At 34.1% G+C, this 27,945-nt stretch overlaps 2 protein-coding genes and 1 long non-coding RNA gene across 4 annotated transcripts; 1 reads left to right on the plus strand and 2 right to left on the minus strand.

The window, feature by feature from the left end:
• Window positions 1-1,165: 1,165 nt before the first annotated feature.
• LOC127799656 (bidirectional sugar transporter NEC1-like) lies at window positions 1,166-2,621 on the minus strand. Its single transcript, XM_052333876.1, has 6 exons — window positions 2,573-2,621; window positions 2,415-2,451; window positions 2,080-2,290; window positions 1,801-1,962; window positions 1,453-1,572; window positions 1,166-1,324 (listed from the first exon to the last, which is right to left on the minus strand). Exons 1-6 carry the CDS (start codon window positions 2,619-2,621, stop codon window positions 1,166-1,168), a joined length of 738 nt encoding a protein of 245 aa, XP_052189836.1.
• Window positions 2,622-12,777: 10,156 nt separating this feature from the next.
• Window positions 12,778-27,598, plus strand: LOC127799001 (uncharacterized). 2 transcript variants are annotated; one of them, XR_008022513.1, is made up of 3 exons: window positions 12,778-12,909; window positions 13,522-13,658; window positions 26,960-27,598. It is a non-coding gene; the product is annotated as an uncharacterized LOC127799001 (long non-coding RNA). The 2 variants fall into 2 exon arrangements; XR_008022512.1 differs by lacking the exon at window positions 26,960-27,598 and adding an exon at window positions 25,042-25,221.
• Window positions 13,652-17,551, minus strand: LOC127799000 (protein RADIALIS-like 4). The gene has a single exon (XM_052332671.1). The coding sequence runs from the start codon at window positions 15,590-15,592 to the stop codon at window positions 15,350-15,352; it is 243 nt and encodes an 80-aa protein (XP_052188631.1). The 5' UTR covers window positions 15,593-17,551; the 3' UTR covers window positions 13,652-15,349.
• Window positions 27,599-27,945: the final 347 nt, after the last annotated feature.

Raw genomic sequence — 27,945 nt, forward strand, 5'->3', positions numbered from 1 at the left:
TTTTTTTTTTAAACTTTAGGCGTCTTATATGTAATTTACACTAAGTTATATTATTAAATAATAAAGAAAATTAAATTATTAAATTATGTTAAATTGCCAAAACAATCCCAACTTTCAACTGGTTTTCAATTTTATTCCCAACTTTTAATTTTTATAATTAAAACATCCAACTTTTACCTTACCTTCAATTGTATACCACCATCTATAATCGTTATTTTCTCTTTTTCTTTTTTTTTTTGCTAAGAAAGACATATGATGTGGCTTTTAAAAAATTACGTGACAACCAAATTAAAATAAGTGAAAATTACAAAATGGCGTAGATGTCACTTTAACATGATCTGGTAACAATTGGAGAAAATCTCCAATTAAGGTTTTGCTCTATTCTAAGCAAATTGATGATCCTCGAAGGATGAGAGAGCTCCGGCAATTGTATGAAATAATCAGAAAATAGCATGGGGCGACCTAAGAATATTTCATTAAGAAGGAAAAAATATTGAATCTTTTTATATTTATTTTGCATAATGTACCAATTTTTAGTAGGCATCATCTAAACATCTAATTTGGTCCATCCTATTTAGTCATAGGAGGCATTTCAATTCATTTTATTCGGTCAATTTAATTTTTTAAAACAATAATATATATGTCAATAATTAATAATATTTGTAATAATAAACGAGAAATAGTACATACAAATTAAAGTGGATTCTAGAGACCTAATATTAAAAAAAATAAAACTTTAAATATAATTAACCACAATATTTATAAATTTATAATATATAATAAAATAAAATTAAACGGATTAACTCCAATGTAGAAATAGCATTTGAATTCAAACTAACTAGAGATATCTCAACACTCTTTTGCAAGAGACATTATGGCAAAGACGTTGTATTGAAGCCTATAAATAAAAATACATTGATACGCAGACCCATGGAAATTAATTTCCCAATTTGCCCTATATCATTATTCTTAATTAAACAAGAACTAAAAGTGTAATTAAAAAAGAATTACTGGCAGAGGAGAAGGATCTGAATCCCAAATTCCCAACAAAAGTAAAGCAGGGTTAAACGACAAGTCCAAAAACTAAAAATGTTTTCTTAAGCTGCTGCTGATCTTCAAATTTGCTCAACAACTCGCTGGATTTTGATATATAAATTCATCTGTCTCAAACAATGGGTTCCATCTCCACCTCTCCTCGCTTCTGATCAGTCGCAGCATGCATGGCCTTCTCCCCGGCGATCTTCTTGTCCTTCTTCGCGTCCTTGTAGATGAAGTACAGTATGATTTGTGCGATCCCAAGCAGGAAACCCACCACGTTCGGAATCTGCAGGTAATTAACTCAATCGATCACATCATCAACATATATATATATATATGGCGGATGGGCGGTAGACAAGAAAGAGAAGAAGAAACCGAAGAGACAATTAACGTTGGGATTGATTGATCACTTACAGCGATGTAGAAATCTTTGACGAAGAAGCCGTAGAAGAACCAGGATGTGGCGCAGAGCGTGAGGAAAAATGAAAGAGTGACCGGCAGGAACTCTACGCTCTTGGTTCTTATCACTTGCCCCTGCATACACAGCAGTTACTACATTTAGATGAGCTGTACACGTAATTAATTTGATTCCATAATTCCACATATATTTATTTCTCCTTTTAAAGAAAAAAAAAATCATTTTCAACTTATAAATTAAGCAACACCGTGTCATTATTACCCATATATATTCGGAATCGTAAATGGGTAACTTAGCTTTTATAAAATGTAAATATCATCGATCTTTGGTGAAGAATTACGTACCATGACGCAAAGAGGGGAAGCAAAAACAGCAAGGTTGACAGCGGCACAAATCGATCCCACCACGGTAACTTTGTTTGGGCCCTTAACGAATAGCAAAGTGAATAGCACCACGAAGCTCATGCACCCCACGTTAAACAGCAGAACCAACCTCATCGTGAAAAGCTACCACCATTCACCAAAAACAGTAATTAATACATTCTTCAGTCTTCATCATCATCATGATTATTACGTAAAATTAATTGTAAATTTTAGTCTTAATTTCTGTCATTTTATATATACCTTCTCCTTCTTGGGTGCGTATACGAAGTAGATTACAAGGTAGATTGTCTCTATGACGGTTCCGATGCCGTTGATGCTAACGATAAAAAATGCATTGGTCTTGACGATGGCGTAGTACAAGAGCAACACTGCACTGAAGAGTGCCACCGAATAGGGTATTGACTGGTACCCTTCTGATGTTTTTTTCTTGTAGATTTTATAAAATGTAGGCCTGTATCAGCAAACACCAAATAATCATCATCATCATCTAAAATTAATGTCTATGTTTGTAATTAATTATAATAATATTAATCGAACGTGCATTGAAGTAGAATATATAATTCAGGAGAGCTTACACGGGGGCCAAGAACACCAGGAAGGACACAACGTTACCTACGGAAGCAAGAAACCATTAAAGAGAAGATTGGAGATATATATATGTGTGTGTGTGTGTGTGTGTGTGTATTTAAATATGCCATTTGGTTGAAAGTAGTGAAAACAATTATGCATGCACCTAAGAGGCCGGAAATGAAAGCCAATTGATGGACGGTCAAGAGTGCCATTCTGCTGTTATGCGAATGCGAAGCTCTTCGCTGTGTTCGATCTGGGTAAATTAGGATTAAACTCCACTGCAGCTGTGAAGCCTCCACAGCGGCCTGCTGCTATATATACATGCAGCGAGCGAAGTGAATGCCAGCTGCTGATATATCTCTTCTCTTTTCAGGATTTTTATGGATGGATATTTGGTAGTTCTGGCAAGGACGAAGAGTTGGTTAATCTGGTTCTCAGGTTCCGTAATTAAGTTTGGTCATCACGCGTGTGTGAGATAGATAGAAATTAATTAGGCAATTCGGAGCTCGCTCTCGCCTGCCGAGATATCGATGCCCACCTCTCTTGTCACCTCCCCCTTCCAAATAACCCCCCCGGCCCTGCGTTTTTGGCTGGCCATGCATCCAAACAAATATAATTGCTGAAACCATTATCAACAACTGACGTCGGATTTTAACGGAGTTTAGATATTTCTAGTGTCTTGTAGCTGCTGGGTCTTGCTTTAATTTTATTATTTATCAAAGAAATAAATAACATTCTTTTATCGTGTTTTTAAATTTGTAATATATACAATTGCCAAAAATGAATTTTTTTTTTTATTGTTTATGAAAATCTCACTCGCCTTGAAGGAAATAAAAGATAACGGTATATTTTCTAAAAATATTGTGCAACTAAATAAATCACCAATCTACCACTTATTGAGATTATCGTCTTTGCGTAGTTTTACGTCGCTTGTGTCCTCAATTTTGATAGATAAAGTATTTGAAAATTTTGTCTCATTGTGCAAGATAAAAAATCGAACCCACGACTTAATAGTGCGAATCTCAATTTATCGTAAGTTAAAACACCACTTGACTTGTGCCCTGAAAATTAGTTTACCACTAGTTTAACTTTGATTAATAATTGTATTAGGCTAAAAAAGGTATCAAATTTAAATGTTACCCTTAACTCAGTATCAAAATAGATGTGCGCATTTAGTTTTAATTATATAATGAGGTTTAAACACATTTATGACCCCTCACTCAGGAGAGTTTTTCTAGTCTGTAAAGGGAAAAAAGAAAAATATATTAGTAAATTAATTATTGTTTAATAATAAATTGTTATTGCGGTAGTATATTTTTTGTTCAAACTACAGAGAAGGGCAATTATGCTAATACATCTCACAGCGGAAAAAGTTTGGGGGTTAGTCTATTAGACTTTAGTAAATTTTTAATACTCCTAACAAATTTTAATATTTAATATTTAATATTTATTTAAATCAATCCAGCCCCCATAAATTCCCAATCAAATCCCTCTCACAACCCATAGCCATTCATGTAACGAAAGCGAGAAGACAAAGTCGAGTGGCCATAACACCCCTGAAATTATGAACAATTTCGATGCATCAGATAGTGGGCTCCGGTTTGGCAATAAAGAGTCAAATCGTACGATGGAACCCATTGAGACTCAATTGGTACGAGGTTTTGGAAGCTTTGGGCAGGCAGATTTCTTGTCAACTGAAAGGCTGATTGATTGATGTTTCTGCTGTGTTTTATTGCCATTTTTGTACGACACTACAAGATCTCGATCTATTTCCAACCTGCTTGCCTAATGTGGGATGTAACATTTCAAAACGTGCCCTAATCACATGATGAACAGAGCCTTCCAAGGTCATCTTTAGTAGAAATTATCCGTCAAACTAAAATTTAAAGAGCCAACTCTTAATGATACTTTCTATCTGTCTTGTCTCTCATAAAAAAATTGTTAAGCTTTAAATTATTCGTTATAATTATGGGGCGAGAAATTACTTCATATACGTCTTATCATAACAACCAACAACCACAAATTTAGATTTGAGAGAAGACGGCCAACAACAAACAGCAGCAACAACAGTGGCGAAGAAAAATGAGTGTTGCAGGCGCATAGATAACTTGCAAACACCAGATCCAATAGTTGCGACGACGACGACAATAACAACGAACACCTCCAGTAGCGACGGTGACGACGTCTTTTTCTTGTGCAAAATCAACCTGGTTTGTGATTTAATATATATTTTGTATTTATTTTTGAATTAATTTATTGATGTTTTTTGTATTTGGTTATTGATTTGTATATATGATTATTAATTTTATATATACCTGTATTTGATTATTGATTATGTATATGTGTATCTGATTTTTGTGTGTATTTGATTATTCATTTTGTGTATGTATGTATTTGATTATTTATTTGTGTATTTAAAATAGTAGTAGTGAAAATTATAAAAAGTAAAGTTAATAAAATTGAAGTTTATTAATAAATAAATAAAATAGAGAGTGAAATAAAGAGTAGAATGAGTATGAATTGGAGCACGCATAATTTTTGAGACAGGCTAAAAATAAAAAACGAATTATTTATAATATAATAGTAAGTGAGATAGGAAGGTGGGTTGAAGATCTCCAATGGTAGCCTTTTCTCCTCGCCAAGCTAATTTATAAGCAAGTCGAGTTGGAGAAATCAGCTCCAACGGTGCTCCCTACACTTATTTTCACTCACCAAAAATTTGATGAGGTTCAAAAGGCTCGCAGTGTTGGCGACTTAGCCCTTCTCGCCATCTCTTTCCCTCTATCCCCCAACAACCAGCAACGCAAAGCCAGAGCAAGAAAGAAGACAGATGAAGAAGAACCAGGGTTGTAGATGCACAGCTTCTTGTTACGGACCCCAAATCTAAAACGGCGGCAACGAGCAGCAGCGGTGACAGAGACAACAACAATGATGAGTAGTAGCAGCAGTAGCAACAACTTCTTCTTCCTTTGGCGTCTTCAGCGACATCTTTTTCGGTTTTTTGATTTTTATATATTTTGTATTTATTTTAGTATTTGATTATTGATTTTGTATATGTGTGTATCTAATTATTTTGTATATTTAATTATTGATTTGTATATTTTATTATTTACATTATGCATTTGATTATTTTGTATATTAAGTTTTCAAAGATAATCTCATGTTTAGATTAAATGAATTTCTAAACAAAATATGACCACTTATCTAAATTAGAGATAATTGTGTTAAATATATTTATAGTTTTTTATACAAAATTATACATTAGTGAATTATCTCACTAAAGATCCAAATCATATAAAATTTGTAGCATATTTTTTCTAAATTATGTAATGTTTTGAACCTGATCCTAAAAATAGGTATCAAAGTTATTTAATTAGATTATTTATTGTGTATTTAATTAGATTATTCAATTTCTCTATAGTTTTTTTTTTTTGTGATTTTTGACGCAGGTTGATCAATTACCTTTTGTTTGTTATAGAAGGGGATAATGAACAATATTACATAAATTTGCTTAATGATAACTAGAATATTTCAAACAATTTGAATAAATAATAAATTTTTATAATATTGAACAAGACCCATTTTCATAATATTTTGAATTGTGAAAATATTTTAAACAATTTTGTTAAATAATTGTATTTAAAAAATATTAGTAAATTTATTTAAAAATATATTAAATATTATAAAAATATAATATTGTCATATTTATTATTAAATGATAAAATAAATAATAAATTTTTATAATAGTGAAAATTATAAGTAAGGTAAAATAAATAGAATTGAAGTTTATTAATAAATAAATAAAACATGGAGTGAGATAGAGAAGATGATAGGAAGTATAGTTGGAGCACACACAATTTTCGATACAAAATTAAAATTGAGAATAAATTGTTTATAATATAATAAGAAGTGAAATAGGAAGAACCCCATTGGAGATAGATTAATGCCTTTATCTAGTATGCCGAGTCTCGCTTATCTTATCTTAAAAAAGGTATGGCTAGTCTCTCGATAGTGTGATTGTTTAGGGATGGGTAATTGTGTTTAGTGAGGGCGTGATATCGTGTTTTGAGTTTTTTTTTTTTTTTTATGACCCAAGTGTTTGAGATTTACCCAACTAATCATAAGAAAAGTGACATTCCCCTCTAGTTTTCTTTTTGGGTAAATGCGGATATGATCATAACTTATATACACTCAAAGTGAATTTTCATGAAATGACTACTCTTCCTGTAGACCTCACATTTAAGTCATGCAGATGGGACTCCCGAATGGGCGATAGGCATATTATAACCCTACCTCCACTTAGATGACTTGTCTTTCGGCCTTACTGTTACTTTTCAGTTAATGCTGCATTCCAGCAATAATTATGTCTTCCAAGACACCATAAGTATTCAATCCTCAGATTATCTTTTTTGTGCTTTACCGTTGCACCATGTCAGTGAAAACATGTTTTGAGTTTTCTTAATTATTCATGTGATTATTTATCCTTATTAATTAGGTTTAAGTGTAAAGAACTTTAAATATTATCATCAAAACTTAATAATATAGTATCTTCCAAATTTTATTAATAACTAAAAACTAACGAGTCTAATCTCATAATAGACACATGAGTTGTGTAACGCCCCATTTTCCCACAACGTGCATTACCTCGAGATTTTAGGAATATATATATTTTTTTTTTCAACATCAAACACACAACATAAGTCTCTCGATACATATACCTTCATCATAATCGCTTCCCGTCAATCCTGATCGTACCTTCTTAGCATATCAAAATTTAATAATAAATAAACTAAGACAGGTATTAACAATCACATCAGTGGAAGCAAGATCAAAACATCAATGATATATAACCGACAATTCCTTTACAATAACCAAATCGATGTTTCACATGAAAATATCAAATATTTACATAACCTCTGTACATCGTAATCATAGACAAAACCTACGAAAACTAAACATAGCAGCTACATCTCGATGACATTCTTTCCGTTGGCGCCACTGCATTCACCTGGAACGTTTGAATATTCCAGGGATATAGTCCAAATTAGATGCTGAATCATCTAAGTGAGAGTTCAAAAATGTTTTCATGCAGGTATGGAAAATCATATACAAAATCGATAAATCCCGTCATGCACCAGCCTAAGAGAATCTCACATAGCACTTAACCCTAACCGAGGAAAATGCAATCTCTCTAAAGACGACACGACCACTTCGGCCCATTGGCAAAACAATCCTACTTAAGAGGGACAACCTCGACATATGAACCCGGGAACATTGTTGTTAAAATCCCGATTCTATGCGTACGATTTTATGATTTTACGATTCGAAGACCCCTAATCGATTCAAATCCCATGTAAAATCCAATTTGAGATAAAATCCTATAAAATCTCGATTTTACATATACGATTTTACGATTTTACGCTTCAGATATCCCTAAACGATTTTACGATTCAAAGACTTTCATTGATTTAAGTTGCAATTTAGAGGATGCTTCCAACGTCTCAATGTCACATAGCATCTGACATTGGAACTTATGCAATAAATTTTTATATTTTGCCTCTAAATTGGAACTTGATTTAACATTGATTGCATAAGTTCCAATGTCACATAACATCTAACATTAATTGCATAAGTTCCAATTTACTTGATTTAAATTATAATTTTTACTTGATTTAACATTGATTGCATAAGTAAATCAAGACAAACAAGTAATTAATTAATGGACCACCAAACCCCAAATCGGGATTTTACTTGATTTAATCAATGTTAAATCAAGAAAAAAATGCAATATAAATTTAATGGAAGACGTTGAAAGAATCCTCTAAAGAATTTTAAGCTATATTTTACTTCTAAATTACCTATATTTTGCCTCTAAATTGCCTATACCAACCGGTTAGTTTTTGAGCTATATTTTGGAAGTATCATTTTTTGAACTATAATAAGGAATAATCAGGTTATTAAAAGATATTAATTCATTTTCTACAAAATTATGTTATTATAAACATATATTTACAAAAATTGAAGGGTATTTTTAATTATCTCTAAAATCTTACGATTTTACGATTCGATTTTATGGACACTTTTTCGATCCCACTTAAAATCCCGATTTTAACAACCTTGCCCGGGAATCACCCCATTGTCATTGTTAGGCTTTACGTTCCAACTCAAAAGCATTCCAAAACCCAACGCAACCCTAGCCCCAAGAGTGTCACATTAGCACTATCCTCGGAATCGGCGTCACCTCGGCATTAATGCTATTGTTCAAAGGATCCTGGGGTGGTGTCCACTCGCAGCCCCGCCACTTGAGCCAACAACCAGGGTGGTGTCCACTCTCAGCCCCGCCACTTGGGTCCCGTAGGGTGAAGTCCGTCTTAGCCCCATTCCAAGTGGGTCACTTAGCATTAATCCTAGGTACGCATCCCGAGTGCTGTCACTCTGGGCTATGTCACAAGTTACCAACCTACGTCCCACATGGACGACACAAAACAAGCCAATGCCGAAAAATCATAACATGCATAAAATCAACATCTCAATGTATGCAATTTACCATACGAAATTCAATGCATGTGTAAATAACTGTTTGGACAACCATAATACACCAAGCCATAGGGATGAGCATTCACAGTAAACCATTCACATGTCACTCAAGGTCCTTTCGGGTAGAACCACTCATAAGTCAAAACAAAGTTGGGGACGAACACTCACTTTATAACTCAACTTTCTTGAAGAGTGCGAGTCGCCTCGATTTGCGTGCCTGACCTTGATTCTCGTGCTTGACGCTTTTATACTTCAACCTCAAGCTTCAACGATACCCTAGTCACCACGTTTATTCAAAATCATATCAATATCTATTTTTTCAATTTTTTCATAATTTCTTCCTATTTTCTTTATATTTCTCCTCAAAAATTCTAATAAATACCTACTCAAGATTTTTTCTCGATTTCTCTTCATAACAATTCATAAATAAATAATTCCTAACTCCCAAAATTTTCTAAGGATTTTCCAATACCTCTTCCTATTTTTCATAAGCCTTATTTACTTTGAAAATTACAAAATGACCATTTTCTCCAACATTTTTCTAAATTTTCTTCCACCATAATTCATAATTTATTTTTTTTCTTAAAATAAAAAAAATTCAAAATTACCTGAGGTCTCACGCGCGAGCGCGTGGCTGACTGGTTTGGGCTGGCGCGTGGCAGTCACGCGCCACCGTCTTCTACCTTGAGCCGGCCGCCAGCGGTTGCTCCGATCACCTCGAAACCGGTACCCTCCGGAAGCCCTTGAGAAGTCGATCCTATCCCCACCGGTTTTAGGCTGAAAGGCCACCGGAAAGCCCTCCAAATGGCCGGTTACAGGCGACGGTAGGCGGTCCGCCTAGCCATTTCCGGCCACCTTCGAAATACCCTCAAAACACCTCGAAACCTCACCAAAATTTCCAGAAACGCTCCTCTCGCCTCAAGGATCAAAAGCCCCTTATTGGCTTCCCTCGATTCGCTCTTAAACTTGAGCGATTTGGTGCTTCAAATTCGGCCGAAACCCTTGACTATTTATAGCCCAAATCCGACCCCACGTGGCCGATTTTCGGCCAAAGCTTCTTCCTCACGCCTCCTAGGCCACCCTAGGCCACTCCCCAATCGATCCTAGGCTGCCAAATGGCCGGATTTTCCAGCCAAATCTATGGCCAAATCGGCCATGCTTGTACAATTTTCTAAAAATTGCACTTTGGCCCTTTGAAATTTCTCTTTTGCATTTTGGCCCTTAACCTCAAGCCCCTGACTTTTCTAATACTCTCACTAAGACCCTCAAGATTAGAACTTCTCATTTCTCCCTTAAAATTTTTGAAAATTTACCGTTTTGACATTCCTCGGGCATTTTTAGAAAATTACACTTAGGCCCGATTGATTTATTTGACCTTAAATCCACTCGATTCAACCTGAAACCACTTAAGGGTTGTTCTATACATCGAATACTAGTCCTTGACACTCTCCGTTGACTTTTTGGACGTTGTTTACAGCAATTCGGTAATACGACCTATTGGGCAGCTGTATTTTTGCTGTACCGAAAACTGTTCCCGATCTCATTTCTTTTATCACTAAAAATCATAATTTTAATTACTCATCGATACTATACCATTTTCCTTGGCTATCTAGGGTCCGAGGTACTCCCTCTGATTAATTCCGTCATCCAAAGCTGTGTTAGTGTGCCCTATAGTCTTATTTTTCCCAAAATTCTAATTATACCCTTTATCAAATATCATTTTTTTATCCTCAGAATTATTCTCGGGTGTTACAAGTTGAGTCTCATCTCAATTGAAAACGAGAATTTCTTAATATATGACTTATCACTTTTTTAAGTTTTTATCTAAAAAAAGGATAAGGCAATTGCTTGTATGGTATTTTCTTATGTAATTTATATGTTTAAAACATTGGTTCAATACATTATCCAAATATCTTAAATAGATATTCAAGTTCACTCAATAATTAAAAATATAACGTTTAGTTCTTGATGTACAAAATATTAAAATTCGATATCTTAACTATTAAAAATAATTATTTTAAGTATTTAACATGACATAACGTTATCCCGTGCATAAACACACTCATTTTTTGGAGTAAACACCACGCTGGCGAGATAAATTAGATTAGACTTAATATATAAATATGATATTTGATCTCTCAATAATTAAAAAATTTGACATTTAATTTCTCAACAATTTAACATTTGGTCTGATATAAAAAAAAAGGACTAAATTTGATAAGAAAAGACCCAAACTTCTTAAGAAATACATAAAAATTCCATTAACAAGACCAAACAATATTTAAAAAGGATCTAAAAATAATAAAAATTACCTAAATTTCATAAAAAAATACCTATAAATATTCAAAAATTTGATGGGTTTATTTTTTCACTTTTTATTTAAGATCTCATTTGACTGTTTGTGAACAAAATTTATAAATTTAATAAAGTTTTTGTTGTTTTTCATTTGAATTCTAGTTATCACAGTTTCCAAACTTTCCGTTGGGTCTTTTTATTAAATGTGGTCTTTTTTTTTTTGAATGTTTTTAGATATTTTCTATGAAATTTTTAGGTCCTTTTATGAAATTTAAGATTGTTAAAAATATTTTTAAGTCCTTTTTTTTATGAAATTTAGATTTTAAAAAAATATTTTTAGATATTTTTATAAAATTTAGATTTTTATTAGTAAATTCATTTTTTTTTTCATATAAGGACTAAATGTCAAATTTGTTAATTGTTGAGATATCTATTATCATATTTATGTATTAATTCTAATCTGACGTGTCTCGCTGATGTGGCATAGATAACGGTTTCGTTTACTTTCAGTTACAGAAAAGGCTTAAAGCAACAATTTTTAATAGTTAAGAAATCGAATTTGAATATTTTGTACATTAAAGACCAAACTCAATATTTTTTAATTATTGAAGATACACCGTATATATTAAGTCTTGTCTATATTATGTATCATTCACCTTTTTTATAGAAAAAAGAAAAATCATTTTATCAAATTTATATAAGATAATTATTTCAAAAACAATACGACAATGATAATTTTGATGAATTATTGATTTGAAGCGATGAAATAAATTAAACGCTGTCGGATCATTTGTCCAAAATTACAGTTGATCTTTGGGATTGCGTAAGAATATCTAGCGAACAATTGATATTAACGTAAAATATCTATCATGGTGTTGAGATTGGTAAAACAATCGATTTGGTTTTACGTTACATAATCAAATATCATAGCGGTTTGGCATTTTTGTTCATAAGATGTAACAAGAGGAAAGGTTCTGGCCATTTTGGAATACATGGTCGCCAAGGGATTTGCCACATTTGTTTTTCTTTTTTCTTTTTGAAATAAATTTATTTGTTAAAATACGTGATAGGTCATTTTTAATTATCTTATAATTTTTGATAACTTATAAATTTTATTTAATAAACATATAAAAATATATCTAATAGTATAAAACACATTTTATTCAAATATTTTTATCAATTTAAAAGCATTACAGCTTAAAAAGATTTACAGAGCTTTTGAGTACAAGCCCTTAAAAAGCTTTCTTTAAAAATATGCATAGCCAAACAAGCTCCTAAGAATCTTTAGAACTTTAAGTTCGAATTTTAATATTTGCAAATTATTTGTAACATGCTGCTGGATTTGGTTCTTTTGTTATTTATTATTTTTGACGAGTTATACTTTAGTTATACTTTTGAACGAAATAATACGAATACATTGTGCCTGTCAAATTGAAAAGAAAATGACCGACCTAAAATTTTCCCGCCAATTTCCGGTATGAAATCAAATCCTTCCCCCGATTCAAAGGGCCTGTAAATTGTACACGACTACGTGTTCTCTCTGTAGTTGTTGTTGTTGTTGCTACTGCTAGTGCTCCTGCGCTCTTTCTATCTTTCTTTGAATTATTCTATCGATCATCGTCATCAAATTCCTTACCGAAATTCCCGAGGAGCCTCCGACGATCATCGGTAATTAAAGCATCCTTATCACTCTTCGTTTAGCTAAATCTTAGTTTTATTTTTGTGATAATTTTATTCAAATTAGCAGACAGTTTATATATCTGGACTGAATTAAAGTTTTCCTGTAATCACTAGACCGGAGTGTTCGAATCTCCTTGCGGGGAAGGATTTGTCTTCTTTTATGGTTGAAGCAGGATAGCTATTCATTCCTATTTCCGCTATACTTTCGGTTCCAGTAGGCAGGCTTTTTTCGTTTTCTTTTTCTGGATTCGGATCAGCTTTAGTACATCCATTAGATGCGAAGTGTTTCGTTCTCTTTAGATGAAGGGATTTGTTCTTCCAGATCTGGAGTTGGCACACTTGTTCAATCTGTTTTTTTGCCTCATGTGCTCACATGAATGTTATTGCGATTTCTTTCTCCTTACACTGCTTTTCCGCATCCTATAAATGCCTTGCAACGTGACCTTTGCTTTTCCACTGCCAGTGCATCCCGGATTTAGAATGATAGGATCAGGTGTGTTCAAGCTGGACTGACGTGTTTGATTTCTGTAATATATGCTCTTTTTGTTATCTATTGTTTTATAATCGCATTTCCTTTCTGATTCATGCGGTCTTTTGTAGGCTGAATTGCCCGTGTGTTTGAATTGAGGCTCATTAGTGGGCAGACTTGTAGATTGTTCATTATTATGCTTTGGTCCCACATGTAAAGGCCTAAAGGGAAAATTAAGCTTATGCCTTCCTTTCTGAAACAGAAGAAGGTACCAATTCTTCATCTTTTCTGCTTTTACTCGATTTGATTGTTCAACTGTCTAAATCAACAAACAAAATTGACAACCACAACCTGATGGGAAAAAAGCTCAAAATATGTTACATATTTAGATTAGAGAACTCATTACAGTAGGAGCAGGACTGGAAGATATAAATTGTTACGCAGGTTAACTGCTTCCTCTCTGTTACATTCATTACTCTGATTCAACAAACACTGGAAAAATAAAAGAAAAAGTGAACACAATACCAGCTTCAAAGAAATGCATTTTATTTATTGATATGCATCTTCTCTCATTATAAAATTTGCCCATGATACATCTTACTGCAACTTCAATGGAACTTTAGATTCTTTGGAATCCTGTCAGATAGAAAATAAGACATAGGAAGGATAAAAGAAGCATTAGTTGTTTAAAACATTGATGCATATATAAACAAATTATGATGTTATTTTTATAATTTGGGGCAGTTTATTACAAGGAACCTTAATTATATTTTACACCAATTCTCGGATCCACTTAATCACAACTATAACTTGCTCTCCACTTTATGTTAACCATGCACATACCAACACTAGACTTAGGGAGCGGACAAATATTTTAAATTGCGTAAGTTGAAGGAATCGAACTTCCAGCTTCTCTTCCAGATAAGTTACAGCAAGCAGTGCAACATTTGACTTTGTTTTCATACATACAAGGCTAAGGAGAATGTGGCGATTGCCTTTTTGATTCACACCTAGATCTTCGCGGTACAAAGGGCTTCTTATTCTTCCTCCTCCTCCTCCTCCTCCTTTTTATTTTCCCATATAAATGCTGCTAAACATTTATCTAGTTCCAAGAAGTATTGTTGTGAGCACAAGCTGGGGAAATGAGGGGTTACAGAGGAATGTGGACATTCAATAAAAAAATATGACGCCTCAATATGTGATCCTTATCAAGACAAGAATCACCATCTAATTTATTAAATTTATATGCAATGAGGTGGTCGGAGCATTAAAGATAGGACCATGTGCATGTGATCTAAAACAAGCAGGATTAGATTTCATGTGGTTTTCATTTGGGATGTTGAGTAGGCGTGATAGATTTTTATAAATTATCACTGCACTTAACCATAGTTTTTCTCACTTTTGGAGGGGTTTCAGTACCTGGTACGTAGGTTTAATTACCACTGGATATCACAAAGTTACCTAAAAAAAACTTGAAAATAATTTTCAATTCTAGACGTAGAAAGGGGGAAGTTTCTTTTAACAATTTATGGTTTCTAATGAGTCTTTGGAATGATATTCTATTATATCTCATTCACAATGTTCTGAAATTCTTGACTGGTCGTTTAGTGCTGTTTCTAGTATTTTTTTCTTTCTGATAAACATCATATTTTTCCAAATTTAATTTACATGTATCACTGTATCTGGTAGACACTCAACCTGGTGGACTTCTAGTTATTGGCTCAAGTAGCCAATGGGCCAGGGATAGTACTCAACTGAACTGAAGGTATGCATAAATTTCTTAGTATGGTAGATGGTTGAATATTGTGGCAAAACATCCTAGCTCAATACAAGGAAGACTCCCATTTACAAAAGAAGTTAGTTACTAGAGCCATATGATGAAATATCAAACAAGAATCTACGAGAGCTTCAATGCACGGACACTATAATTGTAGTAGCCAGAGAGAAGGTTACCATCAATTATCTTCTACCACTTCTCCCTGTAGACCTGTAATTGGGCAAAGGTATTTTGTCAGATTCAATTTGTATGATGTCCTTCACAAGGATCTCATAATGGCGCTTCACTTCCTCCACCGTCTTCCCACCCACAGCCCTGGCTATGTTTTGCCAGCGATCTGGGGTGTCCTTGTCGAAGAAGGCTAGAGCCTCTTCAAATTGCTTGTTCTCCCTCCGTGTCCAAGAAGTGACAGAACTTGATGCCATTTCTATTAGTGGGTGAAAATGTAGGTAGTGGTAGTCAAGATGAGTTTTGAGTGTGGGAAGAAGATCAACTGGCCATGCAGTTTGGAATTGAAGTGAAAAAGAGTGAAACAGTCAGCAAAACCTAGAAAGCAGCAGAGAGCTGCCTCAGTCAAGGGAGAAGACTGGAGTCAAGGGGATGGTATGGGGTGGATATTGCCATGGCAGCTGCTTATAAAGGCAAGGTGGTGGGAGGGAGCAAGTTGGCCAATATATATTATATTCATCTTTACAGGAGGTATAAAAAGGAGGCTAGGAGGTTGGAAGAGAATCAGTGGAGCGTCCTTAGGGCAAGCTCTTTACCAATTCTTGAAATGTCTCCCTCTCTTTTGTCATTTTATAATATCATCAGCAAGTGGATTTCCTAGAGAATAGGCCCTGGTAGTGGGGGATTAGATCCCCCAATTCCAGGCGTACTCAGTGAGATAGATGCGCCAACAAAATGAATTTCTACCCCTATAAAATATGCACCGAGATATTCTAAACGTCTTTGGAGTCTGATTTTGTCGTTTTTCTTGTCCCAGTAAAAAAAAAAAAAAAAACTTGGTATGGCATTAGTTCTCGGTAAGATAAGACGATTACCTCTTGAAAATTAAAACTAAAAAATAATCTCAAATGCCACCCATGAAAGGGAATGAACAAAACTATTCTCTCTTATGTCTTATGCACCTAGAGGATGCCCAACCACCCAGAAAACAAAAACAAGAAACACACGCATATATACAGAGAGTAGCCAAATATTGTCCTCAGATTGGCCCATGCATTCTTGCTCTTATCCTTTTCCTTTTATGTTCACCGTGGTTGGCTAAGCTTTTCTCAGTTTGTTTCTGATTCTGCGTTGTCCCCTTTAGCAGATCCTATATGAATTTTCAGGTGTTTCAGGGTATGAGCTTGCTGCCATCTAATAGCATCTCCCGTTTCTCTAAACTCTATTTTTCATTATAATAAGGCAAAAGGCATAAAAATGCCCCTCAACTTTGAGTAAAAAGGCTATTTGGCTTTCTTAACTACAAGTTGAACTTATTGTACTTCTCCAAGTTCAATTTTGAGTTTATTATGCCCCTCAACTTTTAATTTTGTAACAATCACACACTTGGGTCCATTAAGTATAGCGCGTGAAATATATGCCCGGTTGAGGTGCGTGAAGGTAACACCATCATCTTCTTTTTCCTCATTCCCAATGCCAGGGGCCTTTCATCTTTCTTGTCACCGGTGACCTTTTGCCTTCCTTGACTTGATCAACTTCTCACCTTTCTTGACTAGGCCGACCTTCATCATCTTTGTTGTCGACTGACCTTGGTCTTTCTTTCTTTGTTGCTGACCAACCCTAGTTTCGCATTCCTTGTCATTGAATTGACGATGGCATTAAGCAATCGGAGTTTGTGTTTGTGAATTGAAGGTGGCAAAGGGTAGCGACGATTCGTGTTGCATGGAAACGATGGCACTGAGCATGGAAATGTTGATTTGTGTTAGTGAATTGACGGCGATACCGAGCAAACAGAGTTTTGAATCGACGACATCGAGTATTGCCTTCCTCCTTTGCTATCTTCACTTTCCTCCTTTGTAGTGACGATTCATGTTGCACTGAAACGGTGGCATCGAGCACAAAAATGTTGATTCGTGTTTTTGAATTGATGGTGGCTCAGCTTAGTTTGTGTTTGTGAATCGACGATGGCATTAAGCAAATGAAGTTGTGAATTGATGGTGAAAGCCAGGGTTAGGGTCGTCGGCTCTAACGTCCGCCACATTGTCTGCAGCCCAATCTTGTTTTTTCTCTTGTAGTGTTGAGATGCTTGGCGCATTCTCATTGGCTTGGTCAATGTAGGGCCCGCGTCAGATTGCACATGTAACTCATGTGCTATGCTTGCTTGACCTAGATATGTGATTGTTACAAAATTAGAAGTTGAGAGGAGCATAATAGATTTGAAATTAAAAATGAAGGGCACAATAAATTCAACTTGAAGTTGAGGGGCCGAATAACTTTTTACCCAAAGTTGAGGGGCTTTATTATGTCCTTTGCCTTATAATAATTTGGCTTCCGAATTGCTTTTACCCAAAACAATGGCATTGCAAGCAAATTGCTTGCAGCAGAAAATGGCAGTTGCCTCCATTAGAACAGAAACTCTCGGGAGCTACAATCTTGCCCTTCCGGCAACAGTAACCACGCAAACAACACTTAGATGCACTGGGAATATTAGCTCATCTCTATGCAAACAAGCCTGTCAAGACCTAACTCAATGGGTAAGGCAGATGTTGGAACACGTTCTTTCTACACAAGAATCTTAAAGAATCATTAGCATAGCCAAAAAGATTGTTCTAGTTTAGATTAAGCTGTTTTCTGTTATTTTTTCATTTTTTGTCAAGTTGTTTTGTCCTTATCCTCATTTCTTTCCATCCTCGATCGGCTAGCAAAACCCACTCTTCTTTGCATCTTCTTCAATAGACACTCTAATTAAACATTAAGATTAAGGTACTGAAATTTAGTAATTACTTTGATTGTTGCTTCCTTGTGGATTAGGAATTTGAGTGGTGTTAATTTTAATTTTTTTAATTTGTGCTTCCATATAACACTTGGGTTTCTGCCTTTCTGGATAAATGTTACTTAAAAAGAGTCGGCAGCCCTAATGTGCATGACATAGGCCCTAGGCATTTTATCACTTCGGGCGTAGTGATCTACTTTTGTTTTCTAATTTAGTTTCCATTTGACATTATGCATCACATGCCGGACAGCGCTTTTTTTCTTTATTTTCAGAATTGACCGATATGATAATGTTAATCATACCCTCAATTTCAAAAGAAAAAAAAATCATACCCCTAATTTAGTTTATAAACACCCAACCCACAAACGCACTAGTTTGGAGTACTCTCCTATTAGGATGCTATTTTATTAATTACACAGTGATGATAGTTGTGATGTTACAGTAGTAGGTTGAAAAATATTTAGTTTTCAATGACATTTCCAGAATATTTTTTGAAAGTAGTTGTAAATTAGGAAAAAAAAATCTGAAAGCATACACCCGATGCATTTTATATATCATTGTAACAATGATATAAATGATAAAATATGATAGATAGGCATCGTTAAAAAAGAAGAAGAGAATAGCATGCAACTGATATTGAAGGCGTATAATGGCAACATTAGCACCTAGGGATCCCTTTTTGCTGACATGGTTAGAATCAAAAGTAACTCTACAATACTTTTAATGAGATTGAGATGATAATGTGAATTAATTATTCCATGAGTTGAGAAATACATGTCTTAGCAAGCACAATCTTATTTATTTACTTAAATAAATAATTAAAAGAGTTCAAATCAAGGTCAAGTTTTGAATCATTTACAAGCGTTTCAGTTGATTTATCTCTATTTGTGTTTTTTGAAAAAGGATTATGTTTGTATCTTATTCTCACTTTGTGAAAAGATTATAAAATATATTATCCAATAACGGGTCATGCTCATGTTACATGTAGCCGTCGTAATAGGCCAGGCAGCACAAAAACATATAAACATATAAAACGGTGACCAATCGACTGACAGGTTCTCCACAACTTGGGTGACCAATCGACTGACAACACAAAAACATATAAAACGGTGAAGAAGTTCCCTTTCCCTTGCGTCATTAATTAAAATAGGTGTAGTGTGAAGTTGGAAAAGGACTGATGAAGGGAGGTTGCCTTTCTCCTCCATGGGCAACTTGCTTGGGATCCTTTTAATTAATTTGAGATACTGCCCACATGCAGGTGGGGGGCCCTGCCCTTTCACCTAGCATGCAGTAATATTCATGTAAAATGCGCTCGGAATCTGCATAAAATACATCATTACTTTGCTACTCAGAATCTTATCATCTCTAATCCATCTGCGAGACCCAAGTTTTTTGGTCTTAATTTGGCAAATCAACTGGATTGAATTTAATCTCATGGTCATCCAAAACGTTTCATCCACATGCATCGTTAAGACTACTCAAGTAAATGACAGATGTGACTTAGATGATGGTTGGAGATTGATTATCAAATTTTGTTTCAATATCCACACCTATAAGAAGAGACGGGATTGGATTGGATCTCTTCATATAGCCTCTGATGCTCAAATTAGTATGGTGTTCTAAATGTATAGTGAGCAAGATGAATAACATGAATTTATTTGTGAGGGTCTTGCTCCTTATATAGCCTAAGTGAGATGAGATATTCAACGCTAACATATGAGATTTTTAGATTAAAAAATTCTAGTATAATAATTGTGATTGAAAATTTAAATTTGATTGTGATCAAGATACATTTATAATTGAAGATTTACTTTTGTGGGTCATCTTTCGATTATGATATAAATTTATAGATTTGTGGGGGTTAGAAAATTAATTGCAAAGTGTCCAAGTGCTCAAAAAGTCTAAGTGCTCAATTGCTCTTTAATTTTTATTCTCTCTAGAAGGTTTTATTGTAATTAATTTTTCAAGTCTTGTATCTTTTTGAGAGAAATTGTAACATAGAGATTATTTCTTAGATATTCTCATCTTGTAATATTCTTGTAATACCTAGCAAATATGCTAGAGGACCTACATTGATTGTAGGAGAACTGTAAATCCTAGTCTTGGGGATTAAAGGGCTTAATTAGTTGGGATTAAGTAGGAGGCAATGGTGAAGTGCTTTAAAAATTCATAGTGGGGAGTTAAGGTAGTGAATTATGGCATTTGGTTAAACCACTATAAATCTTGTGTGTCCTCTTGTTGCTTTTAATTTTTGTTTCAATTCATTGTGTTTGGTATTTCCTTAATTTTGTCATTTTCATTTCAAAATTTGCATTTTTCTAGCAAAATGATTTCAATCTCAAACAAATTTTTAAAATAACCTAATTCATCATTTCTTGGGTTGTAGTGCCATTGTTATAGAAATATATAAGTAATATTATCATAATGATGTTTTGTTCTTTCTACCTGTGATTTTTTTTTTTCAATTTCACGTAAGTGTCTGTTTATGTGTTTGATAGTTTGATTGTGGCTTATTTTTTATCTTAAATTCTTACAAACTGGTGTCAAAGTCGATAGATCAAACTATCAGCATCTTGGTAGATCTCAACCATTAGATTTGAAACCCTTTATCTTCTTCGTCACTTAGGGTTTCTTGTCACTGCCATCACGGTTATTGTTGTTGGCAATCTTCTTAACTGTCGTCATCGATCGCCATCAACCTCATTGCTTGTCGCTGACGATTGCCATCGACCTTCTTGCAGTTGCCATCGAATGTACTTGTTATAAGCAAAAAAATCGTCTTCGCCCTTCAATCGTTCATCTTCTTCGCCTTCGTTAGCGGCCAATCGATTTATTTTCCACTGCTGATGACGAACCCTTTGCTTTCAGCCGTTGCGACTATAGGCCTTCTGCCATAGTCGACTGCATCACTAATGACAGCCTTTGTAATCAATTTGCCATCGTTGATGATTTCGTCATTTCATTTTCTCCGGTCATCGCCTCTTGCTTTATGGAAGTTATTGATTCATCTTTGCCTTCATTGTCAATGAGATATCTTGCTTCGTCTTTTTCACTCGTTGTCTTCTCAATCGCAACCATCAATCGTTTGTCTTCTTCTTCTTCAGCCAATGTGACCAACACGACTTTCTTACCTGATGTCATTATTGTCGTCGTCGACTTTTTCCATCACCCACTATCAATAAGACATCTTGCTTATTTTTTTTCGCTCATTGTCTTCCTAGTTGTAGTTGTGGATCGTCTGTCTTCTTCTTCAGCCAATGTGACCAACCAATGACTTTTTTACTTGATGCCATTATTGTCGCCGCCGACTTTTGCCATCATTGACAAGCTCCAAGAAATGGAAAGATCCAAATGCAGATCCAAATCCAATTTGCCATGATCTAGATTCAAATTAGATCCACTTAGATCTAATCCATTTACGATTAGATATGACCCACCAGATCTACCCAACCTAGATTCGAAAAATCCAAATTTGTCTAGCCCAAATTTGCTATCCTGGTCTGTTTTCTGTTAAGCCCTTTTTTATTGGCTTTTGACGCTGTTTGGGGTTATTTAATCTTAGCAATGACAAGCTTGAAATATAATATTCCATTGTTGGATTAAAATATTATATTCTCACTATGACAAGTGAAGAAAAGAGTAATTTTGGCACAAATGAATTTAGATAATGCACTTTGGGATTTGAAAAAATATCACAATTATGGAATACTGAGGAAAAATAACGTAAGGATCGTATAGTCTTATCTCAAATATATCTGTATTTATCGAATTAAATTTTCCAGTATGTTTTAAAAGAAAAAACTACTACTTTGTGGTTAAAACTGAAACAACTACGTAAGACTAAAATTTTGACTAGTAAGTTGTATCTAAAACAAATGTTATATTTTCATCAAATGACAAAAGATACGTCTATTGAAAGTTATTTAATAGTTTTTAAAGAAATAGTTTCTAATTTAGAAAGTATGGAGATAAAATATAATGATGAAGATTTAGGTTTAATTTGTTATGTTCTTTACCAGGCTCATGTTCAATTTTTAGAGACACCATACTCTATAGTCGTGTCACTCTCATCCTAGAAGTTTATGATATTTTGCTCTCGAAATAAAAAAATTGATAAGCAATTATTGGGTAATTCAAAAAAGTAAGGAGAAGGTCTTTTGATTAGAAGGAGATCACATAATATAAAGTTTGGTGGCAATGGAAAAGGTAGATCCAAGTTTATATGTAAAGATAAAACCTATAACTATTATAAGAAGAAATGATACATAAAAAATGAGTGTTTTAAGTTATGGAACAAACTTAAGAGACAATAATGAAAACAACTAGATAGTTCAATTGAAGATAGTGTTGTTGAAAATAATTGTAACAATGAGGAACTTTTGATGGTAATCAATGAAATTACCAAATCTTGTAAAGATTGAATCCTTGATACAACATGCACGTTTCATATGTCTCTTAATAGAGATTGGTTTTTGACATATAAAATTTTGTTTGTTGGTGATGTGTTGATGAGAAACAATACTTAAAAAATAGCTGGCATTGAAACCAGAGTTCAAAAAGGTGGCCTAGGCGTTAGGCGACCCATGGCCGCCACGAATACATGCAAATCGACATCCTAGGTGTCAGGCTCGATTAATAGGGCTTAATCAGTGCCTAGATGGCTCTTAGCTGCTTGGGTAGCTTAATTTTTTTTACAGATGTTGTTTTGGCCAAAGCACAATATGTTTCAACCTTAATTTTCTGTTGGTGAAGCATTCAGAGCAGACAATATGTTTCAACCTTGAAAAAGTTCTAGGGTGAGAGAGCTTCATGAAGACAATTTTCAATCAGAAGAAAAAGATAAGCAAGAAATCAATGAATTTGATTTTAAGTTCGATGAAGATTGTGTGTTGGAAGAATATGGAGAGGAAGAAGTCCAATTAGATAGTTAGATTATTTGAATATGGTATTTATATGCATTTGCGATAATATGAATTTTATTTAAATAATTTTTCTAGGCCCTGCTTAGGCACTAGGTTCGTTTGGCACTTGACTAGTGCCTAATGTGTTTTAGAATATTGATTGGAACAGTTAAGATTAAGATGTCAAAACTTTAACTGATGTCAGACATGTTCCCAATCTTAAGAGAAATTTTATTTCATTGAACAATTTTGATTTAAATTGGTACAATATATTGGTGAAAATGGAGTTATTAAGGCCATTAAGGGTGTTCTTATTGTGATAAAGGGCAAAAACTAGTATGAAAAATTATATGTTTTGCAGGATTCCAAGTGATGTTGCTATTACTACTTCTTTGTCAAATACTAATATCACTAAATTGTGACATATGCATGTTAGACATATGAGTGAAATAAGTATGATTGAATTAAGTAGAAGAGGACTTTTAGAAAACAAAGTATTGAAAAATTGAAATTTTATGAACATTGCATTTTTGGAAAACAAAAAAAGTTAGATTTAGTAAAGCTATTCACAATACAAATGAAACACTGGACTATATCCATTATGATCTTTGGGGTCTTACCAGAATATACTCTAAAAGAGGTGCTAGATATATGATAACCTTCATTAATGGTTTTTTTAGAAAAGTTTGGGCATTCTTCTTGAAACAAAAAAATGATGCTTTTGCTATCTTCAAACAATGAAAAACCATGATTGAAAAACAAACTGATAGGCAAGTTAAGTATTTTTACATAGATAATGATTTAGAATTTTGTTTAATAAATTCAATGATTTTTTCAAGAAAGAAGGAATTTTAAAGTATTTAACAGTTCTAAATATGCTATAACAAAATGGTATAACTAAGCGGATGAACAGAATCTTGATAGAAAATGTACGTTGCATGTTGTCCAATTCTAATTTACTCAAGTCATTTTGGGCTAAGATTGCAAACATTGCATGTTTTTTAGTTAATCGGTCTTCTTCTGTTGCCATTGATAAGAAAACTTTAAAAGAAATAGTTTGGTACTCTTACAAATTATTTTGACCTAAAAATCTTTGGATGTCTTGTTTTTGCACATGTTGATGATGAAAATTGAAATCAAGATCTAAAAAATGTCTTTCTTGGTTATAAATATATCGTTAAGAGTCATAAGTTATGGAATTAAAAAACATCTAAATTTGTAATTAGAAAAAATATTATATTTGATAAAATTGTCATATTTCTTTGTTTGTCTTCAAAATGGCCAATAGAGCTCTAACATTTAGGTGGGGCTTGAAATTGATAATAGCCATATATTTGAGTCTATGCCTTAAATTAAATTAGGTCCTGAGTCAAACCAAAAGAAAATACTGATTCATCATAGTATTGTATTACGAAAATTAGACTCAGAAGAAATATCAAATCCCCTCAAAGGTATATTGAGGTTGATTTTGTTGTCTATATTTTGAGTGTGTTTGAAGATATTGACTGTAATGAGCGTTGTCTGGATTTGATTGATATTCATCAGGAAAATTAGTTTTTCGTAATTTTGTTGAAAAAAATAATTATGAATAATTTTATATTTGAATTTAGTGTCAAAATAGAGTTTGTGATAATTGTGACCCAAAATTCAATTTGACTATGGTTAGGATACATTTATGATTGAAAATTTATTTTCATTATTCATTTTTTTATTAGGATTTAAATTTATATAGTTTAATTTTTTTGTGTATATATATATATATATGAGTAGTAGATTTATAAACAAATACTTAATATTTTAAAATTTTTATAGTAACAATATTACTACTGTAGTAGTAATATCATCATAATAATATTTTGTTTTTTTGTCTAATTTTTTTTAATTTGGATTTTTCATATAAAATTTATATTTATTTGTGGGTTTGATAGTTTGATGCTGGTATATTTTTTATCCTAAATTCTTGCATCTTGGCTAATGGAGAATTTGCTGAGTTGGATTTACAAATCTCTTAAATCTGTTTCGTATTCTCCAGGTTTGAAATTCAAGAGTCGAATCGGTAAACTTTTATCTTTTGATTACTGGGAGCCAGAAAGATAAGTGTCATTGTATTATTATTGCTTGGCGGTACAGCCACGTGGCAGACTAAGATTTGCTGTCGACCAAAGGTAGTTTAGTAATTTCACTTTTTAGATACTCCTTCGCAATGACGCTAAAGGAAGGGAAATTCTATTGGCAGCCCGACAAATTATTTTTCATAGCTTGCTCCATGTAAAGTTGCATATTAATTTTTAAATTCCCATTTTAACCTCATCCCCTTACCTTCTTCGACCATCGTCTCACCTCTCTCTTTTTTTTCCGTACCATATACACATATACACATACAAACACATACATCATATATATATATATATACACACACTCACACACACATATATATACACACACGAATTCGCAGCCTCGCGGGGAGAGAGAGAGAGTGGGTCGGCCATGGCCGACCCACTCTATATATATATACATACAGTATATATATATACACAGTGGGTCGGCCATGGCTGACCTACACACACACATTTTTATATATATATATACATGCACGCATGGCCGCGGCCATGGAATCTCCACACCGTGAGGTACGGAGTTTTCTCAAATCTCCGCACCTCGTGGTGCGGAGGTTCCCTGGCCGCGGCCATGCGTGTGTATGAGTGTGTGTGTGTTTATATATATATATATATATAAATGTGTGTGGGGGTTGGCCATGGCCGACCCACTCTTTCTCTCTCTCGCGAGCTGACCTTCTTTCTCTCTCCCCGTGAGGCTGCGAATTCGTGTGTGTATATATATGTGTGTGAGTGTGTGTGTATATATATATATGATGTATATATTTGTGTGTGTATATGTGTATATGGTGCGGGAAAAAAAAAGAGAGATGAGGCGATGGTCGGAGGAGGTAGGGGGATGGGGTTAAAATGAGAATTTAAAAATTAATGTGCAATTTTGCATGGAGCAGTCTGTGAAGAGTAATTTATCGGGCTGCCAATAGAATTTTTCCCTAAAGAAAATATACTCGCAATTTATGATTGCCACTTCCTTAGTCCTTCACCAGTTTGTGCGACGGTTGATCTTGTAAATTTGGTTCTTTAAATTTTGTCATAGTGCGAACAACCTAACCTAACGGAATCGAATGTAGGGTAGCTTGAGAATCCAACGAGTGAGTGGATCTTTGAGTAAAGGGATGATAATTTTCAGGAGCAGAGATCTCAAATTGTTTTGTTGGATCTATATGGACATGGACAAGGAGAGAGGGGAGGATCTTTTAATTTTTGACGGCTGGCTGACGGAATGTTTGAAAAGATAAGGAGATAGACTCATGAGGTTAATCTGGCAACCAGTCACAACACTGCAATCTTGAGTGGAATTAAATTCTGTGGTTTTAACTGTTGAGTGATAATTGAAGTAGGAGGAATATGCTCTTCTTCCCGTAAATGTCTATTATATGATGTTTAATGGATATGACTCCTCAATAATTAGGATGCAAGTAATTTTTGGGATTTTTTTTTTTTGAAATTAAAATAGAGGTAGATTTTTATAGATAATATATTTCTATCAACATTCAGAAAATTAGTACCACAACCTGAATTTTTTTTTTAAATATATATATACATACACATTTATATGTATCTAGGTTTTTATACTTTGTTAGCAATGCACACTCTAAGGTAGTTTCTTAACATCTCATGTAATTTTACTAATAAAACAATACAATAATCATAGATATTAGTGTTATCAAAACTGTTAAGACTTGACTCGTCGACCTAGTTATTCTATTATATCTAAAGAAATCTATATGTGTGTATATTTAATTTCTTTCTTTTTGGGTTGCGACAAATGTGGTGTCAGAGTCAGGTTAGTAATTTTGGATTTTCCCCTGACTTTTTTGGTGGTGCATGTAGGTGAAGAAAATTGGTATGTCTCAAATGGGCAGTTTGATTTTGAACCCATCATCGGACTGGAATGTGAAACCGGACAACTTTAGCTTATAGAATACACATAAATGACTTGAAGCCCCGAGAGAGGGATAATGGCAGAGGTCGAAAGATGCACCCTGATGCAAAACAACGACCACCTAGTCTTTATTCAACCATCCCTTGTTGACCTAGTAGCATTCGCCATAGCCACCACCTGGGAAAACGGGCACTTTTGGCATGGAGTATATTTTTTCTTTTTTGTATAGCAAGGGTTCCCAACTTTGAGCTTAGAGCTGTTGTGGCCCAACTAGAGTTTTGGGCAATTGATCAGCCACCCTTTGCTTCACAACTCCCTGTGACCATCTCAAGTGACTAATTTCTGATGCCTCTGACCCTAGCCGTTCCACTGTGGCTGCCTACCTATCAATTGGGTACTTATTTCCTTACCGTCATTGTGAGCACTGTGGCATGCGGTGACATTTTCCTGATGAGTGGCCCCAATATTAAAGAAATGAACGGGAAGGAAGAGTTTGAGAAATGGAAGGTGAAAGCAAGGGCGGAAGTCCATAGGAATAAAGTGAATGTATGTACATCCAACCTTTGTATAATGTGTAATGCAAGAAAAGAAATGAATGTAAGATATGGAAGGGTACGTGTACGTTATAGTGTACTTCCAGTATGTTATAAAAAATGGATAATGTATATTTATACATTTATTTGATAATTATTATTTTCTACACAAAAAAAAAAAAAAAATGAGGTGCATGAGACAGATACGTAACCGTACTAGATATTTATGTTTTGACACAAACACAAGATTTTTTCTTTTTCTTCTTCAAAGTTCTAGAAAAAGGAAATATTTATCATGCTATGGGACACACTTGACTCTAGGAGTAAAATAGCACGTGCCTCGGGAGGAGTTACTGCCTGCCTTCAAGTACAAAACCACAATTGAAATGGGGGTAGTTATA

This window comes from Diospyros lotus, chromosome 4 (genome assembly GCF_014633365.1).
Source record: "Diospyros lotus cultivar Yz01 chromosome 4, ASM1463336v1, whole genome shotgun sequence".
Taxonomy (NCBI): domain Eukaryota; kingdom Viridiplantae; phylum Streptophyta; class Magnoliopsida; order Ericales; family Ebenaceae; genus Diospyros; species Diospyros lotus.